We start from the raw sequence: 19,427 nt of genomic DNA, 5'->3' as shown, positions 1-19,427 counted from the left end.
TCCAAGGTGGGAAAACTTCAGAGCTGCTTCTGCCTGCTCCAGCCAGGCTGTACAGGGGCTGGTCTCAATTGGGACAAGGACATTGACAGCAGCAGTAGTAGCTGTGGGCAGGGTTCCCCCTCCCTCTGCCTACTCCTGGGGGGATCAGGCAGGGTGGGGCATAGGCAACTGGTAGAGGGGGCATGGGGGGGCACATGCCGTCACTGACAGGGCCGTCCCCTGCCACCAACACCGCCGCTGGCTTCTACAGGTGCTCGCCAGCCCTGTCCCCACTGCTGGCGGCTTCTGTGGGTGCTCCCTCAGACTCAGGAGGCACCAGTTGCCCATGGGGTGGGGGAATCGATTCCCCACCCATCACCATTGCTGCTACTATCTAAGCTGAACCCACCCCCCACATAGCCATGCTGGAGGGGGCAGAAGCTCTGAAGTTTCCCTGCCCCAGGGACAACAGGGAAAGCAGCAGCAGGCGCAGAAGGGGAGAAAGAAAGGGGAGGGGGACAGGCTTCTTGAGGAGAAGGGGGGAGATGTTTTCTTGCTTTGGGGACTGTTAAAAGACCCCAGTGGCTCCTGTGGCATAGTCTGCCCACACTGGGGTGGGGAGGGGCTGGGAGTTGGGAATTAAGCCGCCCCTGAAGCACAGATTGCTGTTCCTGCACCCCCTTTGCCAAATTCTGGATCCATCCTGACTATTTCTCAGCCTCATCTTGACTGTTTTTGCAGGGGTAGTGGTTACATTTCATCAGTTTTCCTAATCCCCGGCCCCTTGTTTTTATTGGGTGTTTCCCCTCAGCGCAACAATGAATGGCGAAACCAGCCGTGACAGGGACAGCACCAGATACAAAAAAGTTATTTTCCGAAGCTATGCAGATAGCACCTTTAAAACTCCTCTAGAAGAAGGAGAATATGAGGAGCATCTTGGTATTCTTGGTCCCGTCATCAGGGCTGAAGTGCACGATGTCATCATAGTAAGTAATGGTGCAGGTCAAGGTTTCTTTTAGGGAACTGAAGTAGGCAGGTTAGAACAGGTCAAAAAATGTTTAAGTATTGGTGAGCAATTTTGAACAAAAACAGTTTTGCAGTAGAAAATGTTGGTGGTTGCTTTTTCTTTCTTTTTTTAAACACAAAACCAACATTTGAAAAAAAAAATTGTTTTAAAAAGTGCTGTCTAAAAATCATATTTTACCAAAATCTGGATTGAAAAATCAATATTTTTACTGAAGCTGAAATATTTTAACAGGAACAAGTATATTTCTTAATGGCAAACCAGCAAATCTGGATCAAAATGGAAGTGTGTCTGAAAAGCTTTCTTTTCATGCAAAAATGTTTGACATAATTTTGACCAGTTCTAGTGTAAACACTAAGAGGAGGAATTCTTTAGAATGGTACAAATACAGGGGAGTATCACTAAAATAGGTCCAAATTTACCAAAAAGAACAACTCCTGAAAATGAGTCCTATAAGGTGATAGAATAATGTTCCACACCCATGTTGGGATTTTTATACTGGGAAATACAGTAGAATATTTAGTATGAAACATAATCTAGCGTTGACTCCTAATGGGATGTAGCAGACGGCCACATGTGAGATGACAAATCTTATTCACCTCTAACTTGTTTGATTAGACTCCTTAGTGTTTAGTGGGATCAGTTGAATTAAAGAAAAACCAGGAACAAGTAAAGGGGAGAGAAACTGCCACATTATGGCAGTGCTACTCTGTGAGAAGTTTCCAGCCCTGGCACTCCATCTTTGAGACAGGGGAGACATGTAATGCAGGCATGCCATTTAACCCAGGATAAAACATTTTATCCCAGTCAAAGCATGATTGTTCAGAAGTCCGTGTCTGTTGGCCTGGAATAAATCCTAGTGCAGTTGTTCAGGTATCCATGTCTGTTGTCTTGGAATAAATCCTAAAAAGTTTCATGGGATAAGAAGTATTGACAGTTTATCCTGGGGCATCACAAAGTGCATCTGAATGGTTATCCCAGGATTGAATCATTGACAGAAATGCTGTGCATTCAGCTGTCCACTAAACTCCAATTAGAAGGGCAATATGTGTACTGCTTCTCGGGATAGTTCTGTTTCTGAACAAACACAGCCACAACTTGTCTAGGGACAAATGCAATGTCTGTTCCTAGCCAAGTTGACTTTTGAATGGGAATTGCATACACAGAGATCTGGGGTTACTATAGAACTTGTGTCCCCTATGATTAGGGGGCTTGCATCCCTGCATGACCCCTATGACTAGCTTGCATCCCTGTATAATGCTGCCACACATACAGGGAAAGAGAGATTCCCTGCTGCCCCCTTTCTACAAGCCATTGTTATATCTACCTTGAATGGGGGTAGAGGAGAACAGAATTGTTCTTTTTTGTTCTCTACTCCCTGAAAAGGAGGGGTTGGCAGAGCCCTTACCTTGCTCCCTGCAGGCTGAGCAACTGTGCACAGGGAGTGCACAGGCCACACCGCATGAAGGTGTCAGGAGTTCTCTTTTATCAACACCAGGCCCATAAACAGAAGACAAATCTGGATCCTTATATTGAGCCCTACAAAGTTCACAAGTGTTTTATACCCAGAGTATTGTTTGGGACTCTAATCTGATCATCAGAGCCTGCCCATCTTTATTTTCTCTAGGTTCATTTTAAAAACATGGCATCCAGAAGATATTCCATCCATGCTCACGGGCTTTTTTATGAAAAGTCCTCTGAGGGAAGCATTTATGAAGATGAGTCTCCAGAGTGGTTTAGGAGTGATGATGCAGTTGAACCAAATGGCACCTATATCTACGTCTGGTTTGCAAACAAGTGGTCTGGCCCTACACAGCCTGGAGCTACTTGCAAGTCCTGGGTCTACTACTCTGATGTAAACCTGGTAAGGAATTCTAAGTAGCAGAGAGCTGGCATCTATTAGATGGAGGTTGTTGTCTTGCCCTAGAGCAGTGATTCTCAACCCTGGGGTATCTTCAGATCCTTTTAAGGGTGTTGGGTAAGTGCTTTGCAACATTTGCACTGCTAGGTGTGCAAACATCTATACATGATTCACATGGTAAGACCAGAGATTGCAAATAGGGATCCATAGTGTCAGAACATTCTGACCTGTTGCGGTCTTCCCAAGTTCTTTGCAACAGTAGAATTATTCTGGTTTTTTTCCATAGCCAAAAAATGAGTAGAAGCTAGGAGATGGAATTTTCTGAGTTGTGTCTTGTGTCTTGTAAAGGAAGGCCTTGAGTCTAAAGTGGCTGAGAACCACTCATCTTGAGATACCAGCTCTATAGCACTTTGGATTTATGCCTCTTCTCTTTACCCTGATTTGCTGTCACCCAGTCTAATCATTTATACCCAAGCAAAGTGGATGTAAATTGTTGTCAGTGATATGGGAGTGGAGTCCTACCTTGGTAACCTTTTATGCCAAAATTGAGCAGTGGAAAGTAACTGCATAAGGCAACGGGGAATTGGGCTGTCTTTTTCCTAAACTGAGGGCCTGATCTGAAGTCTTTTTATCTAGTCCAGTGGGTTTTAGATTGGAACCTCAGTTAGAAATATAGCATAGTAGAGAGCTTCTATCCCCTGCCCTCCATGGGTATGTCCAGGTGAGCAGAAATGTGTGTTTCCCTGGGGGAAAGTAGCAGCAGCACACCTTGTGCCACTGTTACTTGTCCCCAGGAAGCGCCCATGCCATGTGTACTCTGGCACATGGCATATTACCTCAGGTTGGGTAGAGGATGCTGGAGCCAGTACCTGTGCTGGCCCCAGCAGCCTTACCTGGGAGCCTCCAGGAGCTGCAGCTGTGGTGCTCCTGCAGCAGGGAACCTGGCTGGCACCTGGAGCATGGCTCTGGCTGGCCAGGCTCCAGTTTTGGGCAGCACATGCTGCCACCACGTGTACCATCCCCCTTTTTTTCAGCATGGGTTTTTTGACTCTGGGATCTCCTGCAAAGTAGCAGCAAATTTGCACGTATGGTATATGGTGCCACAGATGGGCCTGTGGCTCCACATGCCATACGTCTGTTTTTGTCTGGACATATCCCATGTTTACAATCTGCACAGATATGCCTGGTATTTGGGCTCCTTATCTGTAAAATGGGAATCTTTATCTCTTGTCTCACTTTGCTAGCAAGTTGAGAATTGATTAGTAAGCTTCACATCTTCACCTGGTTAATTGGTTGAAATAATCTTAACTAGAATAATAAAAGACCTAGAAGATCAAGATATCATGGGGTTTAATCATCAGAGTTTCTGTAAAGGAAGCATGTCACTAATCTGTTAGAACTCCTCAATGGTATCAGTAAGGTAATGGCTAACAGAGAATCTAGTAACTTCTTTTATTGAAATTTTCCAAAGCCCTTTGACACAGTCACCATGGGCCAACTAAATGAACTAAATATAAGGTAAGAGGCAAAATATGGTCACGGGTCTAAAACTTGCTAAGAGACCACAAGAGTAATTCAGACTGGAGAGAAAAATGCAAATCTACCCTGTCGTCTTGTGAAAATGTAAAGCTACGGTCTTTTTTAGGATGTTGTAAGCAGAATGGGTGGTTCCATCTCCCAAGGGCTATTGCAGAATTTTGAGCAGTTCAGACAAAGGCAATGGAAGTAAATTAGCGGCATGAAAAAAATCTGAGTGCTGACTTTTGTCAGACACAGGAGTAATGGCATAGGTGAACCCTGGGTCTGATCCTCCGTGGGTTTAATCCAGTCTTGGCAATTCCTAAAGTTTTTAAAGGCAAATTAAAACCTTAAAATGAAACAAACGATCATGAATATGTTTGGGGAAATCCCAGTTCTTACACCTAATTTGTACTGTTCTTTCAGGAGAAAGATATTAATTCAGGCTTGATTGGACCAATAATAATCTGTCAAAAAGGAACCCTCAATACGAAGAGCAACAGGCCAGTGAGGAACCAAGAGTTCTTCCTGCTTTTTATGGTCTTTGATGAAGAGAAGAGCTGGTATTTTGATGAGCGGTACAGAAAGACCTGCTCTGAGAAGACCCAAGAATGCCATAAAATCCCTGGTACTGAGGTTTTCCTTTGTCATTTATTGGGAATTAAAGCTTTTCTCAGTGGACTTAAATCTTTGCACTTACAAATCACTTGCATCTTTTTTTGTCACTGAGACTTGTGCACATGATGATGATAATAAAATGCATGCATGTCTGTGCTTGGAAAATGTTGACAAAAATGGGGGGCAAAATGTTTTCACTTTTTCCCTAGTAAATTTCAATCTTTTTGCCAAACACCTGCTCCCCCCTTCCCAAATTCATATGTTGCTGTGTTTTGGAACAAAAAATTTTGGTTTTGTAATGGGAACCAAAAACTTTTTTGAGATTTTTGACAAACATATGAAATTTGCCACAGAAAGCAGAAACTTTTGTGGGGAGTTTTGTTTAAATCAAGAACCCAGTTTTCTGTTCAAAAGTTTTTGATTTTTGGTTGGTTTTTTTTGTTTTTGTTTTTAATCTGCCCCAGCATAGCCTCCCCCTCCTGCTTTTCTTTGGCATGCATTTGAGTTGTGTGTGAGCCAAGCTGGATTTCCAGAAGTTCTCAAAACGTACCATTGAAGCTGGCTTTCCAGAGCTCCTGTTTAGGCATCAAGTGCTCAAGTGTTCAAGATAGTTCAGTACCCATTAGATTTTATTAAAAGAAGTGATAGCCATTGGGTACTGAATTCTTGCAAATTTGATCATTTCACTGAGGAGATCTGTTAGAATATCTGGCCTTTAAATGAAGTAATCCAGGACTGTTCAACTGGTGGCTTGGGGGTTGAATGTGAACTGTGAGGGGTTAATGTGCAGCCCCCAGATTCCTACCTGGCCACTGCTCCCTTATCTCTCTGGCTGCTACTGCAGCCAGGGTCCTTAGGGCAGTGGTCACCAACCAGTTGATCTCAATCAACTGGTCGATCGTGGAGCCTCTAACAGTCAATCTCAGTCTGTCAGAGGCTCCACGATCGAGAGCAGCAGGACGCATGTGGCTGGGCTGAACCACGCCTCCTGCCACCCAGGCTGGGCTAGGTGTGTGGGTCAGAACCTGGGCAGCTTGTCCAGGGGGTATGTGGGGGTTAGATCCCAGGGTGCCACAAAGTGACCTTCACCATAAAAAGGTTGGAGACTACTGCCCCAGGGTTTCTTCCTTTCACCCCCCATCAGCTTTTGCTTCCTGCTCCTGCCACAGGGATGGTGCAGCCCACAATGGTGGTGGAGGCTGCAGCATAGCACAGCTATTTTGCAGAGGCTGTTAACATGCAGTGGGGGAGGATGCAGTCCAAGGGGTCATAGTTCACACTAGTGCAGTCCCTGCTAGCACCTCTCACACAGTGTGTGGTCCCTGGCTCCTTAGAAGTTGGGAAGCCCTGCTGCAGCCCATATGAACAAATGATAGCACACAAAAACATTTGTAGAAAATATAAACTCTTTGAAAAAAGTGGTCCAGAAAGCCAAGCATGCATCAGAATTGTTGATGTTAGTAAAATGTCCCATTATATTCAAGCTACTGGTGTTCTGTGGCATAGCCTGCTGAAATCCTGCAGTGTAGTCCTGGGTTCTGTGGAGCTCTGATATGGCTCTTCAAGGTCTGTGTGATTTTACATTGGAAAAAATGGAAGCTAGGCCTGGTCTGAAACTCTATATATGTAGGGGTGTTTAGCTACAGACCCAAACTCTGCCTCTCAGGTTTGAATGCAGCTGTGTTCTACATGTGGTTTATTTTACCCTTTATAATATTTCTTTTCAGCCATTAATGGGATAATGCACAATCTGCAAGGGCTGAAGATGTATAAAGGGGAACTGGTTCAATGGCACTTGCTGAATATGGGTGGGCCCAAAGACATTCATGTTGTTCGTTTTCATGGCCAAAATTTCATGGAACAAGGCGACCCAACACACCAACTTGGTGTCTACCCTCTCCTTCCAGGTAACTCTGACAAATAATATTGTCACTTACACTGAATTGTGAGGCCAACCTCTGCTCTCAGTAATACTGGATGTCTACTAAATTTCAATGTTGTAAAGTCAGTGTAAGCAGAAACAGAAATTGGCCTGAGCACCTTAGGATAGGCTCAACTCTATCATGTTTCTTCAGGGTCCTAACTCTTTGGTCGCCAGCAGTGATCCCAAAGGAACTCTCCAGCCCAGCCCCATGTGCCTTGTTGAGCATTTGGGGTGTTTGGAGAGGAGGGGGCATGAAGAGGATGTCATGATTTTCTGAAATACTGGGCAAGGTTGGAGGAAAAAAACCTCTGGATCTCATGTACAGAGATTGTCTATGGCAAGTGGAATGCAGCGTGGTCCTGGGCACTGTTTTCTTACCTTGCAGTATGTCCTGGACAAGTCTCTTCCTTTTTTTTTTGTGGCTCAGTTTACCCATCTGTCAAGAAAGAACAGTACTGCTGATTTTTCTTTTGTAAGTGCTTGGAAATTTTTTGACTAGAGAGCTCAGTATGAGGCTGGAGCAGAAGGAGCCCATGAACAGCTAGTCAGTCAAGGTGAGAGTCTCGTTGCTGTCAGCTCATCAGAATGTGATTCGTTACAAGCGTGACCATATTGTGCAGGCTGAATAGCCCCCTAGTCATAGGGGTCCCACCAGGGAATAAGGTGCTATCATGGGGATTGAGACTTCTGGGAACTGAACTGTTCTGATTCCAGTTCATCTTAGTGTAATTTTTTTGTACTGTCAAAGGTGGGTGCAAAACAAAACGAGTTAGTAACAATGGACCACTGAAGAAAGGTCACAGACTTTCCAGGTCCAAAAAGAAGTTCAATCAGCTCACGCCATTCCTGATTCTACATGATTTGCTCCCTTATATACTCCAGCCCGCAGTTCCAATAGCAGAGAGTATATTCCAATAGAATATAATAATATTTACTTATTCAATATTACCAACCCCATGTGTCCAAAAATCAGAACTACCCCAGATCTGAGGATCAGCTTAAAAATTGTGAGATCTGAAAAATAAATAAATCCTGCCTATGCCTAGTTATTGCTTTTCTGAGTCTTTCTGGCCTTTAAAAGGTAACATTTTCAAGTATTTCACTAATGCCATAATCAAAGGTCACTTTATGATTTTAAATGAGCATTCTGATTCTTACGCTTGTAGGCACCAGGGCTGTAAGACTGGCACCAAATACCGCAAGGCTCATGATAAAATCGTAAGTTAATCATGAGACCACTGTAATGCAGAAAGCAAGAAACAAACTAGAAAGGAAGCCTGTATTAAACGGGTGCCCAGGCTGATTTATAGATTCAGGGTACTCTGGCCAAATGGAGTGTTGTTGTCTTCTGAAAAGCACAGCAAGCATAAGCCTGTGCCAACACAGGTCTGGGGTAAGAGAGAACCCAAGAGAACCCTCCCTGTCTTGATGAGCCTCCTTTACCAAACTGTGCGGCTGCCAGAGTTAGCATACTGTGGCAGGAAGAGAAGGACTAGAATCAATCTTTCAGGGTTACTGTTGCAGTAGCATGTAGTTAATGTAAGAGGAACCGTTCAGTGCACATTCACATAGCACGTACTGGTCAGACCTGTTACGTGCACGTGTAAACTTATGTGCAGTGACATACTCTAATGAAGCCTGTATTTGGAGCCCAATTTTTTATTCCAGCCTGCGTGTCTAATTAGAATGTGTTTGTTAAGAGAATGAAGATGGTTAGGGCAGTCATGGCATCTGTTCCTCTTTCCAATAGCTGCTGCAGACGTTCAACTTTCACCTAACCAAACTGTTGAGGTGGTTTGCACCAATCCCTGGCTTGATATCTGATCTCCCTATTCTGTGCAGCTCAGTCTATTGTTAATGCTTCCACACATTAACTGTGATTGGCTTCTTTTTCCTTTTCTCTTTCACAGGCTTTTCTCGTACTGTTGAAATGACACCAGCAAAACCTGGCATATGGCTCTTGGATACTGAAGTGGGGGAATATCAGCAAGCAGGGATGCAGGCATCTTATCTTGTTGTGGAAAAAGGTACTGCACTGAACTATCATAGTTCTTGTAGCTGGGAGTCTAGCTGATCACGTCTGGTGTGTCTAAAGTTCTAATCAGCCTTAGAGCTTCTACAAATTATCTGTATCGGATATGGACAGACATGCATGTAAAGTGCTTCAAATTTTCACTTTTTTTAAAGTTCTTTTATATTCAGCATATCAGTAGTGTGCAGACATACAACTGCCTTGTATCGGAGTGTAGACAGGTTATCCCGAGTTGCCTGAAGGTATTTAAAGTACTTGCTGGGGATGGCACAGTAATGACTCAGAATAAAAGTGATTCAAGGGAATTGCTATATTATAAATTGTGAATGCATGGGATGATGATTGCAGATTTGAATTTAACTGAGGAATTACATGGCATTCAGAACACTGATTTTTTGCATTAATAGTTTCCTTTCAATCACCTCCAAATCGGACTTTGAAGGGAATGGACTGCAAAGATGAACTGAGACCTATGGGGTTTTTATAGTGATGGAATAGCAACCAGGAGCTGTTCAGAGTTGGTGCAAAGCCTAACGTCATCAAAACAGCCCAGCCAGTACATCAGATGGTGACCCTGGATAACCCTTTTTTCCTTTAACAGTATATAGAATACATATGCTAATGGATAATAAAATGTTTTTGTACTCTTTTTAGGGTGCAAATTGCCAATGGGTCTAGAAAGTGGAATTATATCTGATGCACAAATCAGTGCTTCTCATTTCATAGGTGAGTGAATCCCTGAGAAACTTGGACATGGTCTTGAACCATGTGACTTGCCTAAAAGCAATTCAGTCCAAGATGTTCTCTGCCTCTTTACATTCCATGCTCTGGGTTGCTCCTACTGCTGCCTTGTTTCATTTGTGGGAGCCTCCCATGTCATTGGCTAGCTGGAGCACAGGCTTGGCACTCAGGAGACCTGGGTTTCTGTTCTCAGCTCTGGTGTTGGACTGTGGGATGGCTCTGAGCACAGCTCTCTACATCTCTGTGCTGTAGTTTCCCCATCTGAAAAGTGGGACTAAAAATGTTTTTTAGTGCTTATCAAGGGGCTATGGGGTCCATATGTGGAATGGCCAAGGCATGAATATTGTGTAGTAACAAGAGGCTGGGAAATGACATTCCAAGTAGTTCAACATTTTCCTTCAGAAGCATCAAGTCACCTATGTTTGAATGTTGGATATTAACCATAAGAAACAATGGATTTTTAACACTGCCCTCTTCACCACGGTTTGCTTCTGCCTCTGTGGCCAGCTGTCCCTAATCAATGATAGAAACCATGGCTCCAATTCTTTTTTGTCAGAAAAATAACATGTCAAGTAATAGGATGCCATTTTTAGAAATACCTCTGTGACCAGAACCAGGTTTGAAAGATGCAATCAGGTTTTAATTGCTGATTACATCCAGTGTCTGAAGTTCTTATCAGCATTAGAGCTTCAATTGGGTATTCTTACGGGGGTATGGACAGGCACATGTATAAAGTGCTTCAAATTTTCCTTTTTTGAAGTGCTTTTAACAGTCCACATGGTGGTAGCTTACAGACATGCAGCTGCCTTGTATCAGGGTGTGGACAGAGAGGACGAGGACAAACTTACATGTGTAGCAGCTTTGAAAAGGGAAGGGTAGCTTCTGCTCTGTGACTGTTATGTGTATATGACACTGTACTGATACAAATCCATGACACTGGATGAAGCAAAGTCCAAGCTGAAGCAGTTTTGCTATGGTTACAACATAACAGCTGCCATTGGGTCTGAGCAGAAACTCTGTCTTTCCCTTTTTAAGCTGCTACAAGAATCTGTTGGTCCAAACCAGATATTCATCTACAGCACTTCAAATTCTGCCTTTCTTTGAAGTGCTTCTGACTTGTATTTATTTCAGTAGAGTTTAGACACACAAGAGTCTCCCAGCTGAAGCATCACTGCCCACACTTCAGAGTTATCCCTATTTAATTATTTCATCTAGGCTCATTTTTATGTGATTTAGTCTGATTTGTAGTGCTATAGCACTGTGTGCCTCATCTGTTCACTCAGTGTTTATAGCATTTCAAAGTTGTTTGAGCCCAGAACAACCAAAATACTCAGAAACCAATGGTTTTCTGTAGCAGTTTTTGTTGCTTTCTTCTCCCATGATTGTTAATTTTTATCTTTGCTATAAAGGTTTGTGTCTCTCACTCCCTTAGAGTACTGGGAGCCTAAATTAGCAAGATTAAACCAAGCTGGAACATACAATGCTTGGAGCACTGAAATGAAGGATGGTGACTTTCCATGGATTCAGGTATGGGTAGTATATTATATTGTCACCCACTGTCAAGTTGGGATGAATCATACAATGCCTGCTCTGCAAGCCCATGCTCTGATCTTATTAGATTGTGGATGTCAAACAGGGTCAAATTCCATCTAATCCTAGGACAGGCTGCCGAGCAAAAACTGGGAAATTGCAAGACGGGGTATTGGTTATGTTTTCGTGTGCATTGAGCCAGTGATCCAGAACTGTCAGATCCAAGGCTACTTGTCAGAAGAAATTGTAAAGAACATGGGTGGGCAATTATTTAGGCTGGAGGGCCACTTAGGGAGTTTTGGTGACCACTTGGGGGCTGGGTCAGCATACCCCACCCCCTCCTGTCCCCCCAGCCTGCAACAGCTCACCAAAACTCCCTACATGGTAGATTACTAGTTCCAGGGGTGCCGGACAGAACAGGTTGTGGGGTCTCCATGCAGACTGATCCAGGACCCCTGTGGGCAGGGCACACTTGGCCAGGTGGATGGGATGGGTTTGTGGGCAGGTGGGGAGGGGTGTCTGGGAGCAGAAGAGCCAGGGCCAGGATCAGAATCATGGGGCAGTGACAGCATGGGGCTGGGGCCCAGGACAGACCTGCTATCTACTCCTCACATGGCCTCAGGCTGTCACCACCCTGCAACTCTGGCCCTACACACCCATCCCACTCCTGAACACTGCTCCTTGCCCACCCAGGGCCCTATCCCATCTGCCTGGCCAAGCACACCCTGCCTGCAAGGGTCCCAGTCTCTGTGGAGACCCAGCCTGCTCCATCAGGTGCCCCTGACTGTGGGTGAGGGGCTGGGGTGCCTGGGCAGTGAGGCTTGGTCCAGTGGCAGCGACACTGGCAGCACCATCTGGAACAAGCTGGCAATGCTGGGAAGTAGAGCCTGGCCACCATGACACCCCAGCCCCACTGCATGCCCAGGGGCAGTGGTACCAGCCACACAGGCAGAACCAAGGGGCCCTCCACAAGCCAGATAAAAAGGCCCTTGGCAGGCTGGATCTAGCCCACAGGCCACAATCTGCCCGCCCCTGGTATAGACGCTCACCCTGCCACTGCCCAGGGTGTAACCATATTGTAGCTGAGGGATGCTCAACTTCCAGCCCATGGCCCAAATGCAGCCTGTGGAGTCATGACATATGACCTACAGGGTTCCTTCCCCACAGGTCAGGAAATGTTGCAGCATGGGAACAGTGGCCATTAATACTGCTCTTCCATGCCCCTGTCCTTCCCCTCCCCCCCACCCTTTCCAACAGATGGGACTGAGCCAGGTTCCCGTTTCCCTGTCCAGCTGGGTTGGGTCCCAGCCACACCCCTTTCTCCCTGTGCAGCTGAATTGGGCTGGGCCATGCTCCCTTCCCCCTGCATGGCTGGCTTGGGGCCCGGCCATGCCCCCTTCTCCCAGCACAGCCAGACCAGAGCCAGGCTGTTGCCCGTGTGGCTGGATGAGGCCCCAGTGCATCTACCCTGGGCAGTGGATCAGGGCCACAGGCTAGATCTGACCCTCCGAAGGACCAGGTACTGGCCATCCATCCCACCAGAGAAAAAGGTTGAACACCACTGCTGTAGATAGCCTGATTACTTCAGAGTAGTGATTACTTCAGCTTAACCCCATGAACGAAAGTGGTCACTTAAAACTGGAAGCAGATAGTAAAAGAGTGGAGCAAAGTGAGTGAGCAGGAGTTTCAGGCCAAGTAAAGAATGGTTGCTGTAGTTAAGCCTAACTACATAAATGGATATGAGCATTCAGAAGGGAAGGGGACTTATCACTTGTAGAGCAGAGGGAGCAGGTAAGTAGCTGGACAAGGCAGCTGGGGGGACATTGGTAATCCCTGCATGGCTGCTGGCATATAGACAGGAGTTTTCCTAACTCCTGGTTCAGGCAGTCAGGGCTGTGCTATGCCTCTCATCTGAAAACTGTCTCTTCACTCACTATATGGGCTCAAAGGAAATGGCAGGCTACTGCATTGATTTCATTTGTTTATTACCAATGTTCAGTTAAATTGTTGCTGAGGAGGAACTTGGATGGCACACGAGGACAAAGTATAGGATGATCAGCCTTCCTCTGATAGGACACTAATTGAACACAAACTTGTAGTGTCAGATGCACAGAAGCATAGCACTCTGATCCTAGATCAAAGGTTGGTGTCCAGTGAGTTGATGTTCTCCATTCATATCCTAGTGCAGCAGTTCTGAACTGGGGGTACATGAGATATATTTCATACATTGTCTAACACAGGTCGAAGGGCCTAAAAAAAGTCTTGACAATTTGAAATTGCTGGGGTTTTACTGCCGTAAAACGCACATGCGCATGGAAACCAGATATCCTATTTCTGCTCCGTGCCTCAACCTCACACCGGAAATGTCACTCTGAACACCCATCGCTTAGTCATGTAAGGAAGTACATGAAGTCTCACTCTGAGACCAAGGGGTATGTCAACTGAAAAAGGTTCAGAACCGCTGTCCTAGTGGGTGGGTGTCTGCAGCGCACAACCTGGTCATGACCATGGTCTCAACAGAGAAACCAAACACCAAATGGGTCATGGAGATTTGAATGTCCCTCTTGCTGCTGGTGATGAGACCTGAAGCTCAGGAGTGAGGTCTAGAGGGAAGCTTGCACTGCCACTACTCATGCTGTACTCACTGGGTGGATTAACAGAAGACTGCAGCTTCTTCAGAGTCGTTACCCTGATGTCTTTATTCGTGCCAACACACATACTTAGAACACCAATACAGATGTTACAAGGTGGTTTCAAAAGCACACTTTAGAACACATGGGTCTCATGTGACATGCTCAGTACACAATGCATTCTGTGGCTACCAAACCCTTATGCATCCACCCAGAAAGAAGTGTGTTTCCTTTGTAAACAGAAAACTTTGAGAACAAGAGAGAAACAATCCCTTTGTGCTTGGTGGACAGGCAGTGAAACTCACTTAAAGAAAAGATTGTAGGAATGTTTGCCTTCTAGTCAACTGCAAAAAAGAGCCTCTTTCTTCTGCTGTGCAGCTTCATTAGTAAACAAGAGAACTGAGACTTTCACTGTCTACATCAAAAGGCCTAAAGGGGGAAAAATGGCTCTTGGTTAAGGCACCTTGCCATGGAATTAGCTTTTGTATAGGCTATTTTAGGCCAAAAATCTCAGGCGTTTTGCCCTGGGTATTTTTGGATGGTTCTGTGCCCAAGCCTTATGGTTTGTTTTCTGGAAAGAAGCTCTCGTGTTCCTCATTGACATCAACTAGAGCTGTAGGTCCTCAGTCTCTAAAAATAGGAGGCTCTGGGTCTGTCCTGGCACCAAAAAGCATAACCTTCTTTGACAAATCAGGGCCTGAACCTATCTCTGCCTTGCCCATCCCATAACACCTTCCCTCTACCCAGCTCCACTTCCCTGCCATCTATAAAATGGGTTAGCAATACTGCTTTGTTGGGGGAATCTGCAAGGATGTCTTGATTAAGGTATGTGGGGTGTCCACATATTGGGGTGATGCATGCCATAAAAAACACACCTATAAAATGTGTGAGGCCAGATAATCCTTTGTTAGGTTCCTGTACTAGCCTGTGTGCCCTCCTGAGGATGCCAGTGTCACTACAAGTGACTAAATGCAGGGCTGGGAGACATGACTTCAGTACCAGAGGATGAAAGTGGGATCACAGGGCAGTTTTCCTCCTCTACTCCCTTGTCTTTTTGCCTGTTCTAAAGGTGGACCTGCAGCGGCACGTGATAATCACAGGGATTCAGACGCAGGGAGCCAAGCAGCTGCTGAAGTCCTTGTATGTCCAAAAGTTTTCCATTGCGTACAGCAAAGACAAACGGAAATGGATTACCTTCAAAGGAAACAGTACCATGGCACAGGTCTGTACCCTCTGGAAGGATTTCAGTAGCCCCTTGTTTTACGAAGTGATAGGATGCCACAGAGACAGCCAAGGGGGCTTTATCTCAGGGGATAACTGGCTGGATTTTTTTTAAGTCTGTAGAGATTCTTACTCAATGCCATCTGTATCTTTAGGCTGTTGAACAGCATTCTGCCATCTGGCGCAAAGCACACACAATCAAAATGCAGGGATGTCATAATAAAGGTGAACTTGGGTTCAGCCAGTGTCCCCCAGGCAGCCTTCTCTGCTGTCTCCTCAGCACCATACAGCCCTTCCCTAACTTACCTGTGCCAGGAGAACAGGGAGCTGAGTCCAAGTGAATCCTTGGCTCACTGTGGACTAGCCCCTGCAACCAGTTGCAGCATTTCAATAAACCATGGGCAGTACTAACCTAAGGCCACCAAAATGGAGGGGAACAATACAGCACTTCTTTGGAGGTCTTATAACAATCCTGAACCTTGCTTTACCTGTGGTATATTAGGATGCTATGCTTTGTGTTTGTGGGACACGGTTGACTGTAGTTTTAGCAATAGGTTAGATGAGAATTTATAAGAGATGGTTTGAGAAAGGGATGATCCTGCCTTGAGCAGGGGGTTGGACTAGATGACCTCTAGAGATCCCTTCCAGCCCCACTTTTTTCTATGATTCTCTGATATGAACAAACCACCCCTGCTCAGGAGAGCTAGATCCATATGGCCCTTATGTGTCTCTGATGGAAACCCACAGCTGAAAACGCTTTAATGCCCTTCTGGATCACTCTCATTTACTTTTTTGATAGGGGATTATGCAGGGCCTGACTTGGATTTGGATGCAGCTGAAATGCGTGATGGAGATGCAGTGTTTTAGCTGTAGTTTGTGTAGCCTTTTAAAAATCAGTGGGGCTACTTATCTGAGTAATGACTGGCCACATGACAACAGAGGGTTGGGAGGAACATGCTTGTCATTGCTTTTACTGAATTAAATATTTACATAATTTAATTACTTTTGTAAAATACTTTTGCTAGGTTTTCGAAGGCAACTCAGATGCCTATGGGATCAAAGAGAATGTTATAGATCCTCCTATTATTACTAGGTATATCAGGGTGTATCCAACAGCCTCCTACAACAGGCCTACCCTTCGTATGGAACTCCTGGGCTGTGAAATAGCTGGTAAGAAAAAATAATCAGCAGGTATTTCCTTTCCTTCTACCTCTTGGGGCAAATCTGTTCACCTTCTCTTTTAAGCTAGAAACAGATATTGCATTTGTCCCTGGATGAACTGTGCCTGCTTGTGCCCTGAAGCAAACATACCCCAAGTGTGTACGCACATCACCCTTCTAATCCGGGTTTAGTGAGCAACTGAATGCCATGCCACTTCTCCACCATTGATTCACTGATGTAATTCAGCATAACCACAAAGTCATGCTTTGCAGTATCCTGGGATAAATTGTTACCACCTCTTATCCAACAAACTTGGTAGGATTTATCCCAGATCAATGGACAAAGCCATCTGTACTGTTTGTTCTGAGATGAAATGGTTTATCCTGGGATAAATGTGCCATCTATTTGCAGCCTTATAAACTGAGATTCTCGAATGCAACTGGTGATGTTTTTCTTGAGTGCTGAAGGCAAGAGTCTTGAAACAGTGTTGTAAGAAAGGGTTCAGTACTCTGGCAATCAGGTCCTTGAACGTATCTCTAGTCAAGCACCTCAAATCAGTAGTTGCTTTTGAAATGCTTGGTGTTAGGGTAGGATCTCAAAACTATCTAAGGGACTCAACTCTGTTGGAAAGGTACCAGGACTTAGTTGCCCCGTCCCTTCATAGCTTCGATCCCTAGCTCTGGTGATAGGTTTTGACACTTCTGACAACTGATTTTGTTTCCACTGCTTGCCCAAAAATGTGCAGAGGGCCAGCATCATGATGCTGGCATTGATGCATAGGCTGCCTCCTGGGTGGACATCAGCCCTAAGTGGCATTGCCTCCATGAGTGGGAGCACTGAATGCTTGGGGAAAGCCACGCATGATTTGGATCTGCACAGAGATTTTATTTGACAGCAATGCTGAAACCTACTTTTAATAATGGCTGGGCAGAGAAAGTTACTCTCCTTAGTAGCAAATATATTATCTTCCCCCAATTCCTGATCACTGAGGATTTAAGTAGTGCTTCAGAGATGTTAAACGATATATTCTTACAACTCTTCCCTGAGGAAAGTATGGGCCACTTTTTAAATATGGGGAAGCTTCAGATCACAGGAAGATGAAATGACTTTGACTGGAAAACAAGTTAGTGGCAGAAATAAGGTTAGAATTCAGGCATCCCTTGCTTCAAGCCTGTTGCTCGTTTCTTTAGACCATTGCTGTTTCAAAGCTGAAGTGGAGCTCTAGTGCTGTTCTCTTAACAGGTTGCTGGATGCCACTGGGAATGGAAAATGGAGAGATTAAAAAGGCTCAGATTACAGCCTCCTCCTTTAAGAAAAACTGGTATAAGTCATGGGACCCTTTTCTCGCTCGCCTCAATCAGAAAGGGAGTGCGAACTCCTGGCAAGCAAAGGTAATGAAATGGAGATAATTGCATGGGCCACAAAAATGCTGGGGACTTGTTTCCTAACTGTAAACTGTTGTTCTTTTAAGGTTTGGGGGTGGGAGGGAGTATCTTCAGGGAACTTGTGCTTTTACTCAGCAAAACTTTGGATTGTATTAACACACACACACACATTTGCTTATACGTTACCTTTTGTGTCAATCACAGTCAAACACCAACCAGCAGTGGCTGCAGATTGACCTCCTTAAAAATAAGAAGATAACGGCCATTGCAACCCAGGGTTCCAAGTCCATGACTTCAGAACAGTTTGTAAAAACCTACAGTATCCTTTACAGCGACCAAGGCTCCGAATGGACGTCTTATATGAATGATTCAAGTTCTCTAACAAAGGTACCATTTTAAACCAAGAGCATTCTAGTGCTGTGTCTGCATCCTGAGCCTAGTGTTAGCTGGTGAAAGCTCCAGACATCACACACTGAGAATGAGGGGCACACAGGAAGCTTAAATTCATGATTTTTTTTTTTGCTGTTTCCACTGTACATAATTTTCAGGAGAGGAGACATGCTAAATTTATATGGGATATCATTGAGTCCATTATAAAAGGAGTGACTGCCTTGTAAAGGTGGAAGTCTTTAGCAGAATACAGAGAAGCCATACTGAAGCCACTGCTAAATTTTACTGCTAAACTGTTTTTTTTTAAATGTTGTAAATGAAATTAACATTTGTAAATTAACAGACTTGGACACTTCTTGGAATCCACAGAGTAGGATCTATTCTCAGCATTTAATAGGGAAAAAATCTCCCATACAACCCTGTCAGATGTGTGCCAGTCCAAACATAGAGGGATGCCCTTTAGCAATAAAAGAGAGAACATTTTGTTTTGTTCTCCATATGTGACACTTGGATAACCCATCAGCCAGTTGTTGTAAAACATGACAGTGACTTTTGTAATACAGATTTCCCTTGCTTTATTCAGGTTCTGTATATGCAAATTCACTCATTTTTTATACCCAAAATTCATTATGTGGCAAGTAAACTTACTCTTATGCAATTGGCAGCAGCTAAGTTTGTGGGGGGAAGGGAAAGGGCCATGGGCAGGGGGGCAGATCAAGGCCCCAGTGGCGAAGGAGAGAGTAGGGCTCAGGTAGGAGCAGGGGCTGGGGTGAGTGGGTCCTCGAACTTCCCCCTGCCAGCGGTGTGGGAGGGGCTAGGGCTAGAGCTGGGGCAGAGGCAGGGACTGCACAGCTGGGGTGGGGCACAGGACTGGGGACGCAGCTCCTGATGCCGGGGCAGTGCCAGGTTCTTCCTGGTGGGGGTCTGGGCCAGGCTGTGCACAGTGCAGACAGTGGCAGTATTGGGAGAGGAGCTTCGGGGGGGCTGCAGCCACCCCAAAATTCACCATAATCCCCCAATCTCCTCCCAGCAGTGCTGCTGCCCCCTCTGAGCGCAGCACGGCCCAACCTCCCTGCCAGGAAGAGCCTGGCACAGTCCTTGGCCCCAGCCCACAGTGGCAGCCTGTAGCAGCAGGAGCTGTGCCCCCCATCCTGCACCCTGTCACAGTTTTGCAGCGCCTGCCTTTGCCCCAGCCCCACTCCCTCCCTCCCCATTGTGTGTGTGTGTATGGGGGGGGGGGCAGATAAAGGCCCCACTCACTCCAGCCCCTGGGGCTGGGTTCTTTCCAGCGGTGGGGGTTGGGTCACGCTGTGCTTGCGGCAGGTGCCGGCAGTGCTGGAAGAGGGGTTGGGGGGGTGGCTATGGTGAATTTTGGTGTGGCTGCAGCCCCCACACAGTCCCCCTCCCAGCATT

General features: G+C 45.5%; 1 protein-coding gene across 1 annotated transcript in view; it reads left to right on the top strand.

The window, feature by feature from the left end:
• The window catches only part of F5 (coagulation factor V), a 68,105-nt gene that overhangs the window by 47,459 nt on the left and 1,219 nt on the right, over positions 1-19,427 (top strand). The window contains exons 14-24 of the mRNA XM_019527532.1: positions 791-965; positions 2,631-2,867; positions 4,809-5,010; positions 6,728-6,907; positions 8,835-8,951; positions 9,611-9,682; positions 11,130-11,224; positions 14,927-15,079; positions 16,104-16,248; positions 17,482-17,630; positions 17,829-18,011. Coding sequence (XP_019383077.1) covers positions 791-965; positions 2,631-2,867; positions 4,809-5,010; positions 6,728-6,907; positions 8,835-8,951; positions 9,611-9,682; positions 11,130-11,224; positions 14,927-15,079; positions 16,104-16,248; positions 17,482-17,630; positions 17,829-18,011 — 1,708 coding nt within the window. The remainder of the gene's footprint in view (positions 1-790; positions 966-2,630; positions 2,868-4,808; positions 5,011-6,727; positions 6,908-8,834; positions 8,952-9,610; positions 9,683-11,129; positions 11,225-14,926; positions 15,080-16,103; positions 16,249-17,481; positions 17,631-17,828; positions 18,012-19,427) is intronic.

This window comes from Gavialis gangeticus, unplaced genomic scaffold, assembly GCF_001723915.1.
Source record: "Gavialis gangeticus isolate Ggan-Ray unplaced genomic scaffold, GavGan_comp1, whole genome shotgun sequence".
NCBI lineage: Eukaryota > Metazoa > Chordata > Crocodylia > Gavialidae > Gavialis > Gavialis gangeticus.
Note: the sequence above shows the minus strand (reverse complement) of the source record. Positions and strands in the feature narration are given on the sequence as shown.